The 16,334-nt window shown below is 52.6% G+C and overlaps 1 protein-coding gene across 14 annotated transcripts in view; it reads right to left on the reverse strand.

Annotated features, from left to right (window-relative positions):
- NCOR2 (nuclear receptor corepressor 2) overlaps positions 1-16,334 on the reverse strand; it is a 225,854-nt gene that overhangs the window by 69,008 nt on the left and 140,512 nt on the right. For 6 of the 14 annotated variants that reach the window (XM_050980352.1, XM_030233515.2, XM_030233512.2 and 3 more), the window contains 6 exons: positions 15,303-15,369; positions 10,103-10,290; positions 8,745-8,841; positions 6,270-6,448; positions 2,917-2,971; positions 694-792 (listed from right to left, as the gene is read on the reverse strand). In XM_050980352.1, the coding sequence (XP_050836309.1) occupies positions 694-792; positions 2,917-2,971; positions 6,270-6,448; positions 8,745-8,841; positions 10,103-10,290; positions 15,303-15,369 (685 nt within the window). The remainder of the gene's footprint in view (positions 1-693; positions 793-2,916; positions 2,972-6,269; positions 6,449-8,744; positions 8,842-10,102; positions 10,291-15,302; positions 15,370-16,334) is intronic. The other 8 variants (XM_050980353.1, XM_050980357.1, XM_050980355.1 and 5 more) reach the window with 3 other exon arrangements.

A 16,334-nucleotide genomic window follows, 5' to 3' on the forward strand; every position in this document is an offset into this window, starting at 1 on the left:
TTGGCCATGGTAATGACTCAGTCACCTGCCCCCAGGCACCTCACGGTGCCCTGGAATCTGCTCTGCCCTTAAACAAAGGTTTAAGGGTCTCCACTAGCTTTAGTGCCACATCTGCCAGCCCCACAGAGACCCCCAAGGGGATCTTGGACACCCTTTGGCACTTCAGATTGATTTATATGCTTCTGCTCAGGTGTCACCAGAAATCATTCCCACCCAAGTCATTTTCCTCCCACATCTTTACCTATAGGAAGAGCCTTGGCAGGTTCTGCAAAGCAGGAGCCCCACCCAGCTCCCAGGAGCCCTGTCACCATTGTCACCTCAGCTGCCATCTCCAGAGGAATGAGACACACAGACCCCACCTGGTTCTTGCACAGAGCTCAGGCTGCATGGGAACCCCATGCTACTGACACACAGCCAGGTTTTCCACAGTCACTCCATTCCCTTTTTTAAACATCTTGGATTTGTTTGGTTTTTTTTTTAAAGACACTGTGGCCTTGCCATGGGGATGGACAAACACCAACTACCATTAAACAGCACGTTCAGAAAGAGCACAAACACAACCCACCACAGCCTGCAAGCTGTATCTCCATGTGAGGAGGGGGCAAAGCACCACTTGGGGGGCTCCAGAGAAAGTGCTGCAGCTCCTTGCCCAGCCTGACTGATGACGCTTCCACGCACTCCTCCAGCTCTTACCTGGCTCTTCCCACGCCGCCGGTAATTCCTCCTCACGAGGTTCTTGTAATTCTCATTCTTCTTGGTCAGGTAGTAATAGAGGACACAGTCAGCCACCGTCTGCAATGACACGGGCACGTCAGGGAACAGGAGGTCCTGGCCTCGTGTGCTGCTGGTGGGGCACAGCCTTCCAGGAGCAGCCTTTAGAACTGGCCATCAGCAGGTCTCCTGCTGCTCCTGAAGACCTGCAGCCCAACAGCTTCCCCACACCTCCCTCCCTAAGGCTTCCAGTGCAGCTGAAGAAGGGGACAGTGCTGTCCTAGTAAAAAGGCTCAGCCCTTCCAAGGACAGAGCAGGGCGGTCCCGCAGGCGTGCGGGGACAGAGATAGGGTGCTGAGCAGAGATCACCCCGTGCTGGAGGCAAAGCAGGGCTGACCCCAGATGACCGAGGCAACCAGAGGCAGAAGAAGGAGCTGCCTGTCAGCCTCTGTGAGGTTACAGGAGGCACAACCTGCCACAGCACTGTCAGCTGCTGTTACTTCCAGCCACTAAGCTCGCTGGCTCGAGCGCGGGACTTCGCTGTGGCCAAACTGAGATCCCAGCGCTCAGGAGCTGCCATCCCAACTCCAATGGCTGGCTCCACAAACAGCACCACAGACTGGACACCTCAGGAAAACAAGGAGTCACAGCCAGCACATATCCTGCTCCTGAACAGCACAAAGTGTGCTAGGCTGGGAGAAGTCCTGTGCTGAACAGGGTGGGCACCTGAATGCCAGCCTTGGGCTACACCTTCACATTCAGGATTGGTGGCTTCATGGAGAAAAATTATCCCACAGATCCATCATGCCACGAGTCCTCAGGAGCTTGGGGCAGCTGTGTGTGCCCGGGGGCTGCGCTCACCCCATCCCTCTGCAAGGAGTGGAACCATTTGCAAAAACAGATTGCAACTTTTAAAGTGTTAATTGGATCTCTTTCTAATTTAGCCCTGATTATACACACACACACGCGAACACAAAAACTTACAGTCATCTGTTCCAAGGGCTAAGATCACTATTTTTTTATAATGCAATTTAAAAATCTATTAATTCATTACATTGAGCCATACTTTGCATCTCTCTCCAACAGGATAATGGATGTGTTCTGTATCATAATTACAGCCTGATTTACAAACGAGTACAAATAAAATTAGAAGACATTTTACAGCTTGGAACACAGACTGGATTGTGAGCATCATCCAAGTCCCACCACTTTCAGCTTTATCGAGTGCAAAAAGGATGAGGATCTTGGGATCTTACAGCAACAGCAGCAGCATGAGAGGACTGCTGGCCTTCCTTGCTGCTTTGGACAGGAAGGTCAAGGTCTTATAAATTATTCCCCAGTCTGAGTTATGAGGAAACAGAAAATAATTTAGACTGGAAGTGACCTCTGCAGGCCACCTCCTGAGAGCAGAGTGGTTCCTTAAGAGTGAGTGGACACTGTGTCTATGAAACTCTGCATGAGGTGGCCAGAGGATGCAAATAACTAAAAGGACCAGAGAAGCAGCAGCTTTCAAATGTTTCTTGCTCAGGAAAGCATTCAAGTGATGGACATAGCTGTGTTTTCAGGCTGGGTCTGTCCAGGATCTGCCCATATGGCCTGTCCCGTGGAAGGCACCAGGCCTTGCTCAGAATGGGACAAGAGACTCCCTCAGGTCTTTTCCTCAAACCTTTCTTCCATCAGCCCAATTAACAGCAAAAACAAAACTTCCAACCAGCACAACACACGAGGTCTGGGAAAGGTCAGGCAGTTCCTGTGAACAACTCTTCCTAGACACCAAGGGGAGCTGTGTGTTCTTTCAGGACACCCACCAGAACGGCTGGATGAAATGGGACTCAGTCCACCTCAAAAACCTCTCTCTCCCTGAACAAAGAGACCCCTCCACTTAGTGCTGGGCAGCTGGGCGCCCACCCCCCATGTGACAGCCTGGCTGGTGCAAAATGCCTCCGGGAGATGCTGGGAAGCAGCTCCCAGGCAGATCACGGGGTGGCTGTGCCGCCCCCGCGCCAGGCTGGCTGCGTTCGCACCTCGGGCTCCGAGCTCCCCGCAGCTGACTCAGCCCTGTCTCTGCAGGGAGCCTGTCTGGACCCTGCCCGGGGCCTGGAGCCACCACCACCCACAGGTGCTCAGCATCTGCTGGCAGCTCCAGCACCAAGAGCCAAGGGATGGGAGGAGAGGCAGCACAATTCAGGTTATAGCCAGGCTTACCTTCCTGTCCAGGAAAGATGCGATCAGGCCGAAGTTCTTCGGGTGCTGCATGAACCTGCAGAGCGAGAGGGAGAGGGTTACTCTGGGTGCTGGCTCTGACCCCCTCACAGCTGGGCTGCCATGCCCTGCATGCCCAGAGCAGCAAGGCCAGCTCCCAGAGGGGCTCTGGGCTTTGAGAAAGTATTTGTCTGTTGCTCAGCTTCCCAGAAAGACAGGAACTTTAAATTTAGCCCAGTGGGGCTGGGCGGGTTGGGAGCTTCGATGTGCAAATGTTCATCATGGGGTGGGAGAGAAAAGGGGGGCTGGAAGTGCTGGAGAGCTGCTCATCACCCTGCTCAACCCCATGGCCACTCAAGAGCAGGCACAGAGGGCAGGCACACCTGGCAAAGACCTCAGGATCTGGCAAGGAAAGGGTGAGGAATTGCCATCACACCTCACATCATGGCCATGGGTGGCCCCGGTGCTGAGCAGGACCCCAAGCCCTGCTGGGAGCAGCTGCAAAGGACAGGAAGGGAAACCCAAACCCTGGGAGGAAGCACAGAGCTGCCACATTGCTGAGCTGCTCTAGAGATCCCCAGTGGCACAGCAGCTCCCACGAATGCCACCTCATGCCCAGCAAGTGGAGGAGCTGTCAGCAAGCTCCCCCCTGGTTCTGGCAGCCCGGGAGGGTACACTGCCTGCTCAGGGGAAGCTGTCCCCACTAGCAGAGATGCCTCCTCCAACAAATCCCTGTGCCTGGCTGGTGTGGAAGCACCAAGGGCCAGCAAGACCTTGGAGGGAGATGCTGCTGCTGGCAGCACAGTTTACCAATGCACTGCCAAGGCACGGACAGCCCAGTCAGTGGTGGCTTTGTGCCAGGAGAGGTGGCCACCAGCACGGGCTGTGCCCTGGGGAGCTGAGCAGGCAGGGTGAGCCACGTTCAGCACGTGCACCTCTGCCAGCTCCCAGGAAATGACAGCTCTGTGCCCTGGGGAAATGGATCGGAGGCAAAAGGTGGGAGAGCTGCGGTGTGGGAGGAACATGGGCAGGACATGGTGAGGAGCTCATGTCTCCAGCCCTGCCAGCAACTGGCTTCCCTGGGGCAACTGGCACAGCTCTCTCCTGCTTTTGCTGCTCTGTCCCAATGCTAAACTTGGAGTCAAGGCACTGAGCTGAACTCAGGGAGGGCCTGACCAACTCCAGCCATGGCAGCAGGACATGTTGTCACCCACATTGATGCCATTCTTGATGCAGAACTCCCATATTGGTTTGGGTGGCACCACAAGATCCCTGTCACCATACCTGGTCACAAGAACAAAAAATAAACCAGAAATGCTGGGGGGGACAAAAAAAAAAAAAAGAAGAAGAAAGCAAAGAAAGCAAACCAGACAGGCTGCTCAGACAACCTGGAGTGAGGGCACAGAGCCAGAGCTGGCTCCTCACTCTGCACACAGCACAAACCTAGGGCTGACCACAGGATGGGGTTTTCAATGATGCTAACACACTGCTGGGGCAATGCAGATAACAATCCACTCTTTTTCATGGGCCAGGCCACCTCCCCATAATGAGAGATGGATGCTATATTTTCACACTGCCCAGCACCACACAGCCTCAATGCCTGAGCAGCACCCTGCTCCTTCACCAGCAAACCACAGCTTCCCTGGGAGCAGGCCAGCAAGGGCTCTCAGCAGAGATCTGAAATCCTGCCCAGAAGCAAATCAAATCAGGTTCTTCCTCGTGGTTATGTTCTGACAGCTAAAATAGTTCAGACCTGGAGCTTGTCAGCCTTGCAATCCCTGCCTGTTTACTCCAAGAGCCCTGCCAACTGGGCTGAACAAAAGGTTGAACCAAGTTTTCCTGGTCTCAGCAGGAGGCCAGCTCTAGGTCACGATCACGGATGACACAACTCCAGTTCACCTCAAAAACCCAGGTCAGAAGCTGCAGCACAGCAGGCAGCTGGGCTACCAGCACGCCAGGTTGGGGGAGAGCTGGGGCAGGGGTCCCTACACCCTCCTTAGAGCTCCTAAGTACCAATCTCTCCAAATGAGCTTTGTGAGAGCCCTGAAACCCTGTTGTATTTCTGCCCCGAGCTCTGCATCCCCCACAGTGATGACACAGAATGCACCATGCACTGCAGGATGCACACACTGGGTGTGGATTCTTCCAGCCCCATTAGCCAGGCACAGCCCTGCCATTAAAGACCAAGTAATTAGCCTTTGCGTCATTTGTGGCAAGCCTTGCTGTTTGGAGTGGCACATTTTAAGGCTAATTAGCAATGAGGATTCTCCTCTATCAAAGGCTTGGAGCCGGTTTGCTTGTTTTGTTCTTTTTCGGTCCATCTTGGCAATTAATTATTTCAGCTGCAAACAGGAGTCCTGACAAGCAGGGGGAGGAGGAATGATCCTGGACACAGAGAGGCTTCCAGCATGGCTGGTAATCCCTGGAGCCATTCCCTGATTGTCCAGAGGCCAAACTAAGTGGTGCTGCTGCTCAGGACAACGTGGTCCTGGTGCATCCATGTACCTCCATGTCCCTCAGATCCACAGCAGGGAACTCCAGCAGAGCTCATCCCACTGGAAGCTGAATTCCAGCTGTTTTCACAGCACACTGGGGGCACCAAGGAGACTCCAGTCCTCCATGCAAACACACCTGGGTCCCTGCTGGGCTATGGGATACAGGACAGTCTGGATGTGAGACCAAACTGAGCACCCACATCTTGGCTGACAGCACAGTGGTACCCAGGGAAGGAATCAGTGACTCCCCAAGTGATCTCACTTGATAGAGCCAAGCTGTTCTCAAGCACTGCTTGCAAACAGGAGACAGCACCACAGCCAGAGTCTGCACGTGTGTGATGTGGGAATGCATCCATGGAAACAGCAGCCGGTGGCAAATCCTGCAGACAGCAGGATGGAGCACTGAGAGACAGGCACCAGCTGGAAGATGCAGCCTGAGGGGGGTCTACATAAGTGGCTTAGATGTTGACAGCCCCAAAAATCACCTGGACACACAGTACCCAAAGGACAGCATGAAAATCCAGAAAGGCAATGTGTATCAAGTGTTGGGTTCCCTTGGTGTTATCTTTAAACTGTCTGATACAACAGGGAATGCAAAAGCTGAAAAACTTCCTGCTCTCACCCTGCCACGAGCAGCAGCTTTCCACAGGGGCAGGAAAGCCCCAACCATAGAGCAAGACCTTAAGTTTCTGTGCAGAAACATCACCAGGTTCCCAGGTAACACAGCAACTCAGGATGTGTCTGTGGGGGACCAGCCAAGCACTTGGGATATTCCTGCCTTAGCAGCAGCTAAAGCCCTGCAGGGATCCTGCCCACGCTCCCGGAGGGCTGCACAGAGAGAGCTGTGGGGGCTGCACTCACTTTTCCCGGAAGGTCTCCTTCTCCTGCTCGCTCCACATGTTCATCACCTGCCTGTCCTTGTAGACCTTCATGGGGTCATCCATGAGGCCGTTCATGTTGATGAATTTGATGCGCTGCTGGTCGGCATCGTAGAGCATGGGCGGGATGACGGCGAGCTGGCGCATCTGCTTCTCCAGGTTCTTTGGGGAAAGCACAGAGAACAGTTGGTCAGCACCACGGGCCCGCAGGGACTGCAGGGGACAGATGTTCCCGAGGAAAAGGACAGGAGGAGGAAGAGGAGAATTCAAAAGCAAGCACTAGACAGCTTTATTGCTGGAGTAATTGTAAATTAAACGCTGAAAGAGGCTATTGCTGTCAGCCAGGAAACAATTAATCTTTCATTTTGGAATAAAAGGCTTCAAGATCCTGTGTGGAAATGTCTGACTTGAGTGAAACAGCTCCTGACCATGATTAGAAACAAGTCAAAGCAGCGGTGGCACAGGGAATGCTGACCCCCTCCCAGCCTCCTAAAGCTCCCTCCCAACTGTGAGGGAAGTGGGCCAGCTTTGCAAAGCTTCCTGAAAAGGTGGGCAGAGGGAGACATGTTTCCCTTCCATAGGAATTGTTCCAGGAGGTTGCACTGAAATGAGGCTGGCATTCCTTACTGCAACACCTTGGGACATAATCTGATACCTTTACTCCATCCTATGGAGCACAAAGTTCATCCAAAGCCCCAGCTGCACACCAGGACAGGACAGACTGGGCACACTGGTTTCCTTAAGTATTTGCAACAGAGAGGCCAATGTGATGTCTCATTTGTGCTGTGTTCTGCTCAAATGCTGGGAATGTCCCTTTGGCTGAGCTGCTGATGATCCCCTGGCACAGGTCCATCCTGTGGGATGAAGAGATGCTCCAGCCACCCCCTTTCAATTGCACCATCAGTCTGAGTCCTCCCTGTCACCTGGGATGTCACTGCTCCAACTCCAACCCTTGACCCAAGAAGGCCAGGTCTCAAGGGCTGCTGTTTTAATTTACAGCCAGGTGCTGGTTCCTGGGAGAACAGTCATGGCCAACCCTTCCAAGAAGCTGCTGATTCCAGCCTGCCCACTGCTGCTCTGCTTCCCTGCTGTGCCTGATCAGACCCAGCTCCTCCTCCTCAAGCACATCTCTGTGCACAGATATGGACATTTCCACACATGATCACCTTCCCCATCCTCACCAGGACACCTCCTGTTTAGAAACTGGCTGCTCCAGATGCCTCCTCATGGTGGGAGGTGAGGAACAGCTAGCTCTCAGTTGGAGCATCTACGTGGGTAACTGCAGACTGCCCCTGGTGACAGGAGAGGCCCCTGTGCAGAGCAGAGAGGATGCTGGTGGGCGCTGAGGGCACAGTGCCCCTCGGAGTGCTGAGTGCTGTCCCACCAGCCAGACCCCCCTCCTCTCCAGCAACACACTGGGCAGAGAGCTGGCCCTGCTGCCAGAGATGCTCCTCAGCTCTCACCTCCCTGCTCCTTCCAACCCTGTGGAAGAGCTGGAAGCTCTTAAGGTCTCCTCTAGGACAAGCAAAACAGATTTGGGGCTCAGCAGGAGGCTCTTGGGGTGGAGTTTAGGAGCACGCTGTGCAGGGGATGGAGGCGATCAGCTAACACTCCTCTTGGCCAGCACCTCTGCAGGGCTGTGAAATTCCCCTTTGCTTCCAAGATCCGTGTCCTCCACGTTGTCACCTTAACTGGCTCAGAGCAAAGTGCCTGGGATCCCAGAGGGGGATCAGCCGTGGTGCACAGGCAGCAAACATCCCAGCTATTGCTGGGCAAGGGCTGTTCTCCCCTCCCAAACATGATCCTTTCACTGCAGCTCGCCTCCGTGCCAAGAGAGTGGAACCCTTGTGAAACCAGATCCAAACGAAGCCGAGGTCACAGGGATGTTTCAAGATGAATGGAGCACTCCCAGAAGATGTGGGCCAACTGGCTCACGTACAAACCATTCATTCCATAGGATTCCCCTGTGTCAAGTCACACAGCCCATTCAAAACAAAACCAAACAGAAAAACCCCTCCACCCAGCAGCCTGGGTGCTGGCTCCCTGCCCCTTCCCCTTCCCATCTTCACTTCCAGTATAAACCACAGCCAGGAGGTGTTTTGTGGGGTGCTACCCAGGATAAGCAGCATGCTGGGGGTTCTGGTCCCTAAGAGACAGCCAAATGCTGATAAACCCAACCTACTGGTCACCAGCTCCATGTTTTGCTCTGGCAGAACCACTGCACCGCTCCATTACATCTCTCACATGGCTGGGAAGATGCTGATGTGTATTAAATAAACCTCTGACTTTGGATCCTATCCAGAAAGTGTTTGGCATCACGGCAACCTCAGCGGGACCTAAAGTTAGTGGGATTTAGCACAGGACTTCTCTGTGTGACCTGGCAGTCCTGTCTTGGCTTCCTCAGAGAAGAGAGAGTGAGGGATGAAGAGGAGGAGGAGGAAGGAGAAGGTGCTCTCACCTCTTGCTCCGAGAGCCCGTCGATGATTTCGGACACCTCGTGCTCGCTGCGTGCGGCTGACATGGAGAGCCCACCACTGCCCCTCTGTCCTACCCTGCTGGGAAAGGGCAGTGACACACTCAGGCACTGATGCTCCACTTCATAAGCAGCAAACCACGTTCAAGACCATTCTGACCTCCATAACAGCCATATCCCAACGTTCCACCCAGGCCACCCCCTCCCACACTGTGGGAAAGGCACCTGCGTTTAGGGCTCACAGGTCAAGAACCTCAAAACCACTTTCCTTACCTGTGTCAACTTCTTGGAGTGCTTGAACACAAGGATATTTCATGCCCAACCACACTCTCCCCCACATTTTCTCCTGCTCATCCCACCACAGCAATGGCACAAAGCTGTTGGTGCCAGCCCTGAGCCATTAGCACTGTGCCACCACATCTGGTTTGCAAAATGCTGTGGTAAGTTTTAAATCAAACCCATCCACTTTTAAATCAAACCCAGTTTTTTCCTTACAGTAACAGTCACACGTCCCAAGGAATTACAACTTTTCTTATTAAGCAGGTAAAAAATTAAAGCATTTCTCAGTACCATTTCTCCCTTTCTCTTTCAGACAAATAAAGCCATCAGTTAGGAAGTTTGGACCCACCCAGTCGTTAGTGGGGCACAAGGATGGGATGTTGGCAGAAGGGTTTAGGTTTTCTGCGTATCAGGTGACCCCAGGCGAGATGCCAGGGCTGAAATGGGAAGGACTGGGAGTTTTCAGCAAAAAGGGTGGAGATCATGAAATCGTGTCTTCTCCTGGCAGAAAACAACATGACCTCAATTGCACTTCCAATGAGGAGAGGAAAATGGACAGGGGGTGGGAGAGACAAGGGACATCCCTTCCAGCGAGACATTTTGCTCCCTTCATATTGTCTGTGGTCATTCCAACAACCTCTGCAGATGTTTCTGCTCCCATCAAAGTATGTGCATGTAATAAATCATCAACGTGACCAAATGCACCTGCAAGTTTTGCACATCTTAGTCTGGACACAGCAGTAAGGCAGGAATTAGGGCTGTCCCAGCCAGCTGGCCAGCACAGGGGAGCTACCCCTGGCCCTGACGTGGCCAGCTGGGAGATCAGCAGCAGAGGTGACACAGACAGTCACATTGCTGACATTTTTGCTCCTTTTGGCTCTGTGTTGAGCCACCCTGGGGAAAAAGCAGCAAGGCTCACGTCTGTCTGCTGCCTTCTGCCTTTGACTAGAGAGAGAGAAAAGGCACCGAGAGCCACCCCAGCCCGCTCCTCCCGCTAACAAACCCCACACCCATTCCCCAAGAAAAAAGAAAGGCTGTCTGATACCAGCTCAGCCCCTTCCTACCGCTTCTCCTCTAACCTCTGCATGCGCTCTTGCAGCTCGCGTTGCTTGCGGATCTCTGGGAATTGCTTCTCATAGTATTCCCGCACTTTGCTCTCCTTGGCACGCCGCCGGGGGTTATTTTCTATGCGCTCCACTTTTTTTTCCCAGGCCTCCATCAGCTGGTCATAGCGCTGGCAAAACTTCTGTTCCTGTAAGGGCAGAGGGAGAGAGGGAGCTCAGAGATGTGCCTGGGAAGGGCAACTCCTCCAGGCCTTGCCCTCGATGGCTGCTCAGGCTGAGCGTGAGTCATCTTGCTCAAAGAAATACAATTTATTAGGACATGGACGTGCTCCAGGGCCTGGGGCCAACCCAAGGGTGAATTCTCAAAACAGGCCATCAGGTACCCTCAGGCTCTCTCCTTCCAGACCCAACGTGTTTGGTGGCACCAGGTCTCTTACCCAGTGTGGCTCGGCCCACCCCTCACATCTGCACATCTCATTGATGCTTGGTTCAACAGCCACAGGCCCTGTGCTTGGGAGGAAGCCCTTGCTCCACAGCCCAGGAGAGAGCAAGGTGCCTGCCTGAGGCCACTGAGCAAGGAGGGACTGAGACATGGCCTTGGGAGGAGGCACAGGGGGCAGGAGAGGTGGTCTCCACCATGTCAGCAGAGTGTGCAGGACCATAATTTTGGAGCCACCAATTCACCATGCCGGGGAGAGCTTGCCATGGTGCCCAAGGCCAGGCACCCCTTCCTACCCACACACACCAGCTGCAGCATTCACAGCTCTGTGCTGGCAGTGATGATGGGACTGGGGCCATGGGGCAGCTCCATGCAAGAGCCTGGCTCCCCAAAATCAAGAGCCAGGCACCCAGCCCTGGCCCACAGCCATACAGCGTGGTGGCCTGGCCACACACTCAGCTCCTTCACCACCCTAAAAATCAAAAGTACTTTTCCTGCTGCTGCTCGTTTTTGGCCCATGTGATGGGACAAGCACATCCCCACCAACAGCAAACCCAGGCTCTGCCAAACCATGGCAGTGCAAAGGGTTTCCCCACCATGACCAACTGTGTGGCTCCACCAGGTCCAGCACTGCACTTCTGACTGGTATTTATGGAACAAGCCTGGCAACACTGAAATAAGATTTGCAACACACATGAGTCTCCTCCCATTACACCCCAAATTTCTTCTCTTCTCCCTCCTCCAGCCACACTCTTGCTGGAGGAGAACACCCATGCACAGGGAAGGTGCCTGTCTGGTCCCTGAGAGCCACCAGAGTGGCAGCAGTGCCCAGCCTCAGCTGAGAGCAGCTGGGGGACCAGAGGGGTTTCAGTTTGTGTCTGACAAATGCCTTCCAAGCCCCAAATCAGGAAGTGAAAGCAGATGTCGCTCTAATGGCAAACCCCAGGTCACTCCTGACCCTGACACCGCTTTCCAGAATGGGCTCAGCACCAGCACACTCAGCACTAAAACAGAGACACAGGGAATCCAGATTTCAAAGAAATAAACTCATCTCTTGCCACCACCGCCCTATGACCAGAAGTCTGAGGCTGCAGGATTTCCTAGAGGCACTTTGTTCTCATCTCATTTGCTCCTGGCCACAAAGAAAAATTGGGAGAGGTAAAATACCCCAAACCAAGGGAAATTCACAGCAATCTGCAGCTCATATCACACCAATCCTGGAACATGGGTTTGGTTTGTCCATCCTGGACATGGCAATAATCCAAGAACAGCAACACATCTTTGACATCCTTGGCCTTTTGGAGGCAGCTCAACAATAATGTGAGGCAGATAGAGCACCTGAAGCCCTAGAGCTGAGCCAGATTAACACTTTCCCCTGCAAATAAATCAATTCCCACTTGCATGACTGGAGCCAGAGACTGTCCTGCCCTGCATGGATGCACAGGGGGTGCTGGGGTTTCACCAGGAGCTGAAGGAAACAGCCACAAGATAAAAACAAGGAAGGAGAACAGAAATGAAAACGCCCTGAAAGCCCACATGGGGTATCTCACACTTTGGGCGAGGAGCTACAGGTAACACCAACAGCCTGCGGCAGCTTGGCAAAATCACAGCTGCTGCTTCTCACCTCTCCCAAAGCAATGCCATCAGCCCCCTGAAAACGAGAGCTCCCACCCTGCCAGCAAATCTGCCACATCCTCCTGCTTTCAGAGCATCACATTTGGGAAGAAGCTAAAAATACCCCATGAAGTTTGTGAAGCTGGTGCCCGGTGCTGCCAGCCTGCGGCACGGCCGGGAGAGAGCCCAGCACGAGGGCTCAGTCTGCTGAGAAGCCTTGAAGCTTTGAAAGGTTTGTCATTCCCTGTGGGAACGAGCCAGTGCTGGGTCGCACATTGCCACCACCCCAGCAGAGCCACCTGGCACAGCCCTGGCTGCTTCACAGCCAGCAGGGCAGCTCTTTTTCCTCCTTTTCTTCCACTCCTTGGAACAACTCGACAAAAGCTTTATCCAGAATTCCTCTCCTAAGGAACTGGCACTTGGAGATGGATAAAGCAACACTGATGTCACACTGCTGATTCCCCAGCAGCTCACACCCTGGCAGCAGGGCAGCAGTACCAAAGCTTCCCTCTGGCACAGCTCTGCCCTTCAGAGCACAGCTTCACAATGGACTGGCTGAGCATTTCCTGAACTGCCAACCACGCAAACTTCAGCTGGGCTGGGTTGCAGCATCCCCATCCAGTGCTTTTTGCTCCAGCTGGGACACACACTCCCTGCAATCTCCTGCATCCTTCAAAAGCCAGGAATTCCAGGCACCCTACAGCACTGCAAACTCCTCAGATCATCACAGCTCCACCACCAGGAGAAGCTCCTGGTCAGGCACTTCAGGAACAGAAACATCTATTCCTTCTCCAGGCTTCCTCAAGCAGCTCTAAGCAAGCATGTCCACTCCTGAGCAACCATCTGTGCTGGCTTTTAGCAGGGGTGCCCCCTCTGCTCCCCTCCCTGGCTGGGCTCAGCAGCCCATCAGCCTCTCCATCACACCAGTAAGTGACAGCAAGCCCAATGGGACCTGACAGGGATCTAAAAATGGCTGGATAGTAACGCTGCCGTAGCAGCTGAAGGCAGTTTGTGGGCTGTGCCAAGCCCCAGCCCTCCCACAGCTCCCACAGCTCCAGGGAACGGAGCAGCTCTCTGGAGGGGAGGAGAAGAGCGAAGGTGACAGGAGGAACCAGTCCAATTCCTCTGCAAGCCCCGTGGTTTTCTTCCCTTGGCTGATGGAGACAAACCTCTCACACCCAGAACAGCTCCCTGCACCATCCCCTCTCTGCATCATCACCCCCATGGCAATCAAATGTCTTCTGCTGTGCTGACCTCAGTGGAGACAGGAGGAAGCCCTGTGGATCCTCTGGGATGGGGCTCTCAGGGCTGGACCCTGTGGTGACCGAGCTCTGACCCTGCTCCAGCCAGCCCCAGGCAGCAACAATACCCCAGAAAGTAAAAGAGCCAGAAAGAAACGCTGGCATGTGGATGGGCTTTGCTAAAAATAGGGTCTGCTAGAAAATAGGCAGAAAAATAGCTAAGCATACCCATTTTGCAAACAGAATCAGCAAATGTATTCACTTTGCAAATTCAGCAACCGTATGTTGCCTATTTTGTAGAATAGGCAAAATGCTTCCCTAAACTGAAAAATCCCCTTTCAAGGACACTGAATAAACTGGCTGGCAGAAATTCACCTATTTTGCATGACAGGCGACTTGACTGCAAGTTGTATTTTAGGAACTGTGCTCTTGCAGCCTAATTAAACCTTTTCCCCCAGCTCCTTGATATTCACACAGAGCAACTCACTCCAGGTTTATCCCAGTAACCAGCCATTTCCACCAGAAAGCAGTTCCCAGGCACTTCCCTCCTGCTTCCAACAAAACCACGTGGTGCTTTGCAATCCCTTTTTTGAGGAAGGGATTATTGACCCATTTCCCACCATGCAGAAGTCCTCAGCTGCAGGAGGGGAGGTGCCCAGAGCATCACCTGACTGCTGTGCCACATCCTGATGGAGTTGTAAACCCTCTACCCCCTTGCCCTGGGAGAAGCTTTATGATGGACAAGTCTAAATGAACAAGTATTTGGACACAATGGGAGACACAACCATTCTGTGGGAATGCAAGGTCTGTGGCTTTTGGAATACTGGTAGAAAACAGCAAGAAAACAGAAGGCATGAGGAAGGAAAAGAATTATTCAAAATAAATTAGAAAATAATGTGATATCTGTCTTAGAAATGCATGTATTGTAAGTTAATTTTAAAGGTACAGCCTTCAAACCACTTCCCAGGCTTGTTATTTTGAATTTTTCCAACAATTCCTTCCAGTTTTGGGACTTCTGTCCAAAACCAGCCTTAAAGACACTAAGAAAACCTGCACCACTTCCAGTGCAAGACACTAACACTGGCTCTTGAGCTGCCCCAAAACAGAGACAACGAGACAGTATTTACATTTTCCTCGTGAAATGTGAAGCCCTGTGAGCTGAATCACTGAAAGACACTGCAAAATCCATCTTCCTGGTGGGAACCACTGGTTTTCCTGGCATTTCCTCCTCTGTGCTGGCTTTGCCTTCCAGCTCCTGCCGGGAACCACTGCAAGTGTCAGCACCGAAAATGTACAAATTCTGCGAAACCCACTTGAACTTTCTCCTCTAATAACTGCAGACTTTGCAACAAATACCTTTGAAGCCTCATGACCAGCCCTGCCTTGCCCCTTACCCAACCAAGACCTGTGTCCTTAAAGGTCACTGGAACTCTCTTGCAGGCAACGCTGCCTAGAAACAAACTGGCACGGAGCTTGAATTTTGTTTTTAAACCACAAATTCCTAGAACATTGCTCTGTGGTCAGCTGGAAGGAGGCAGAGCAGCCTTCAGACCATTTACCCGAAGCAGAGTCAGCTTGTTTCACACCTCTCTTAGGGTTCAATTACTCACAAAACAGACATTTATGCTGTGAATAGGCTTTCTGAGATCAATGATGGGCTCTGCTGTGATTAAGCCAACCCCAAGTGTTTGCTCTGTGGGAGGCACTTGCAGAGGGAGGTGCTGCCTGCAGCAGGCTCCGGGACCTCTCCTTCACATGTTATTTTAAGCAGGAGAGATTCCACAGTAATATAACAGGCAAAGTACAGAGTACCAGCACCTCTCTGCTGGAAATCATCCTTTTCTTTCTCACATAATAAATTACGCTCTTTTATACATATAAAATAAGGTCTGAGGGAATCACTTACCCACTGTTTGCGCGCATGATTTCTCCTCTTGAAGTATAAAATTAACTTTTTCCGCATTGCCTGGTTTCTGTAAAGAGAGAAAAAAAAGATGAGATCTGATTAACGGGGCGGCTGAAATACACAGCCTGGCTTTCCCCACTCCCAAAAGAGTGTGCAGCACAATTTCCACCTTCACTTGGAATTGCATCAACTTGAGAACAGCAAATGCTCTTATCTCAGACCTGGGGCCAGCTTAGAGTAAGACCAACAAACCCTCTGAGAGCGGGAACTTCACCCTCATCTGTGGGTAAACCAGGGCTGAAGTTGGGAACTAAATTAATAAAGTCCTACTGCAAACCTTGTCAGTGTTCTCAGCACCACATGTTGGCAGACACTCAGCTCTGCACCTATCAATGGGTCAGGCTGGTCCTTCATTGATTTCACACTGTTCTGCAAAAACCCAAGGCAGGAGGTGGCAACCCTAAGCAGAGACCACATTGGGCACCCCGGTGCCCAGGTCAGCAGCGATGGGGATGTCAGAGCACACATGTTCCCCCAAGGGCTCTGAGGCCCTGATAAGGAAGCAGGATCACAGCAGGGCTTGCAGCACTTATCTCCTGACCTCTTGCTTCCTTGGAGCTGTGCCTGACAGAGCTGCAAACAACCAGCCAGGAGAGCTCAGCCACTTGCAGAATTAGGACCTCAAGGGGGAATCCGGCCACCACAACCCCAACCACCCTGGTGTCTGCCCAGACATCCCCTCACTTTCTTCTTCTTTCTACTTTCTAAAGGCAGCGTGAAAGGACTGCTCAAAGAGAAGCAGCACAGGAGCAGAACAGAGCTGAAAAGGCTGCAGGAGCTCCCAGAGCCAGCGTGAGCCCCAGAGCTGAGCTCCTGTGGTTGTTCCTGTTGCTAATATTCACAGCAATAAAATCTCTAGGTAAAAGGTAGAGACCAGGGGCAAAGGAGTTTCCTTAAGTCTTTTATCCCGATTAAAGGCAGAGCTGCAGTGTGTAATTACTGATCAGGAGCTTAGCAGTCTCATGTAGGCAT

Source organism: Serinus canaria, chromosome 15 (assembly GCF_022539315.1).
Source record: "Serinus canaria isolate serCan28SL12 chromosome 15, serCan2020, whole genome shotgun sequence".
NCBI lineage: Eukaryota > Metazoa > Chordata > Aves > Passeriformes > Fringillidae > Serinus > Serinus canaria.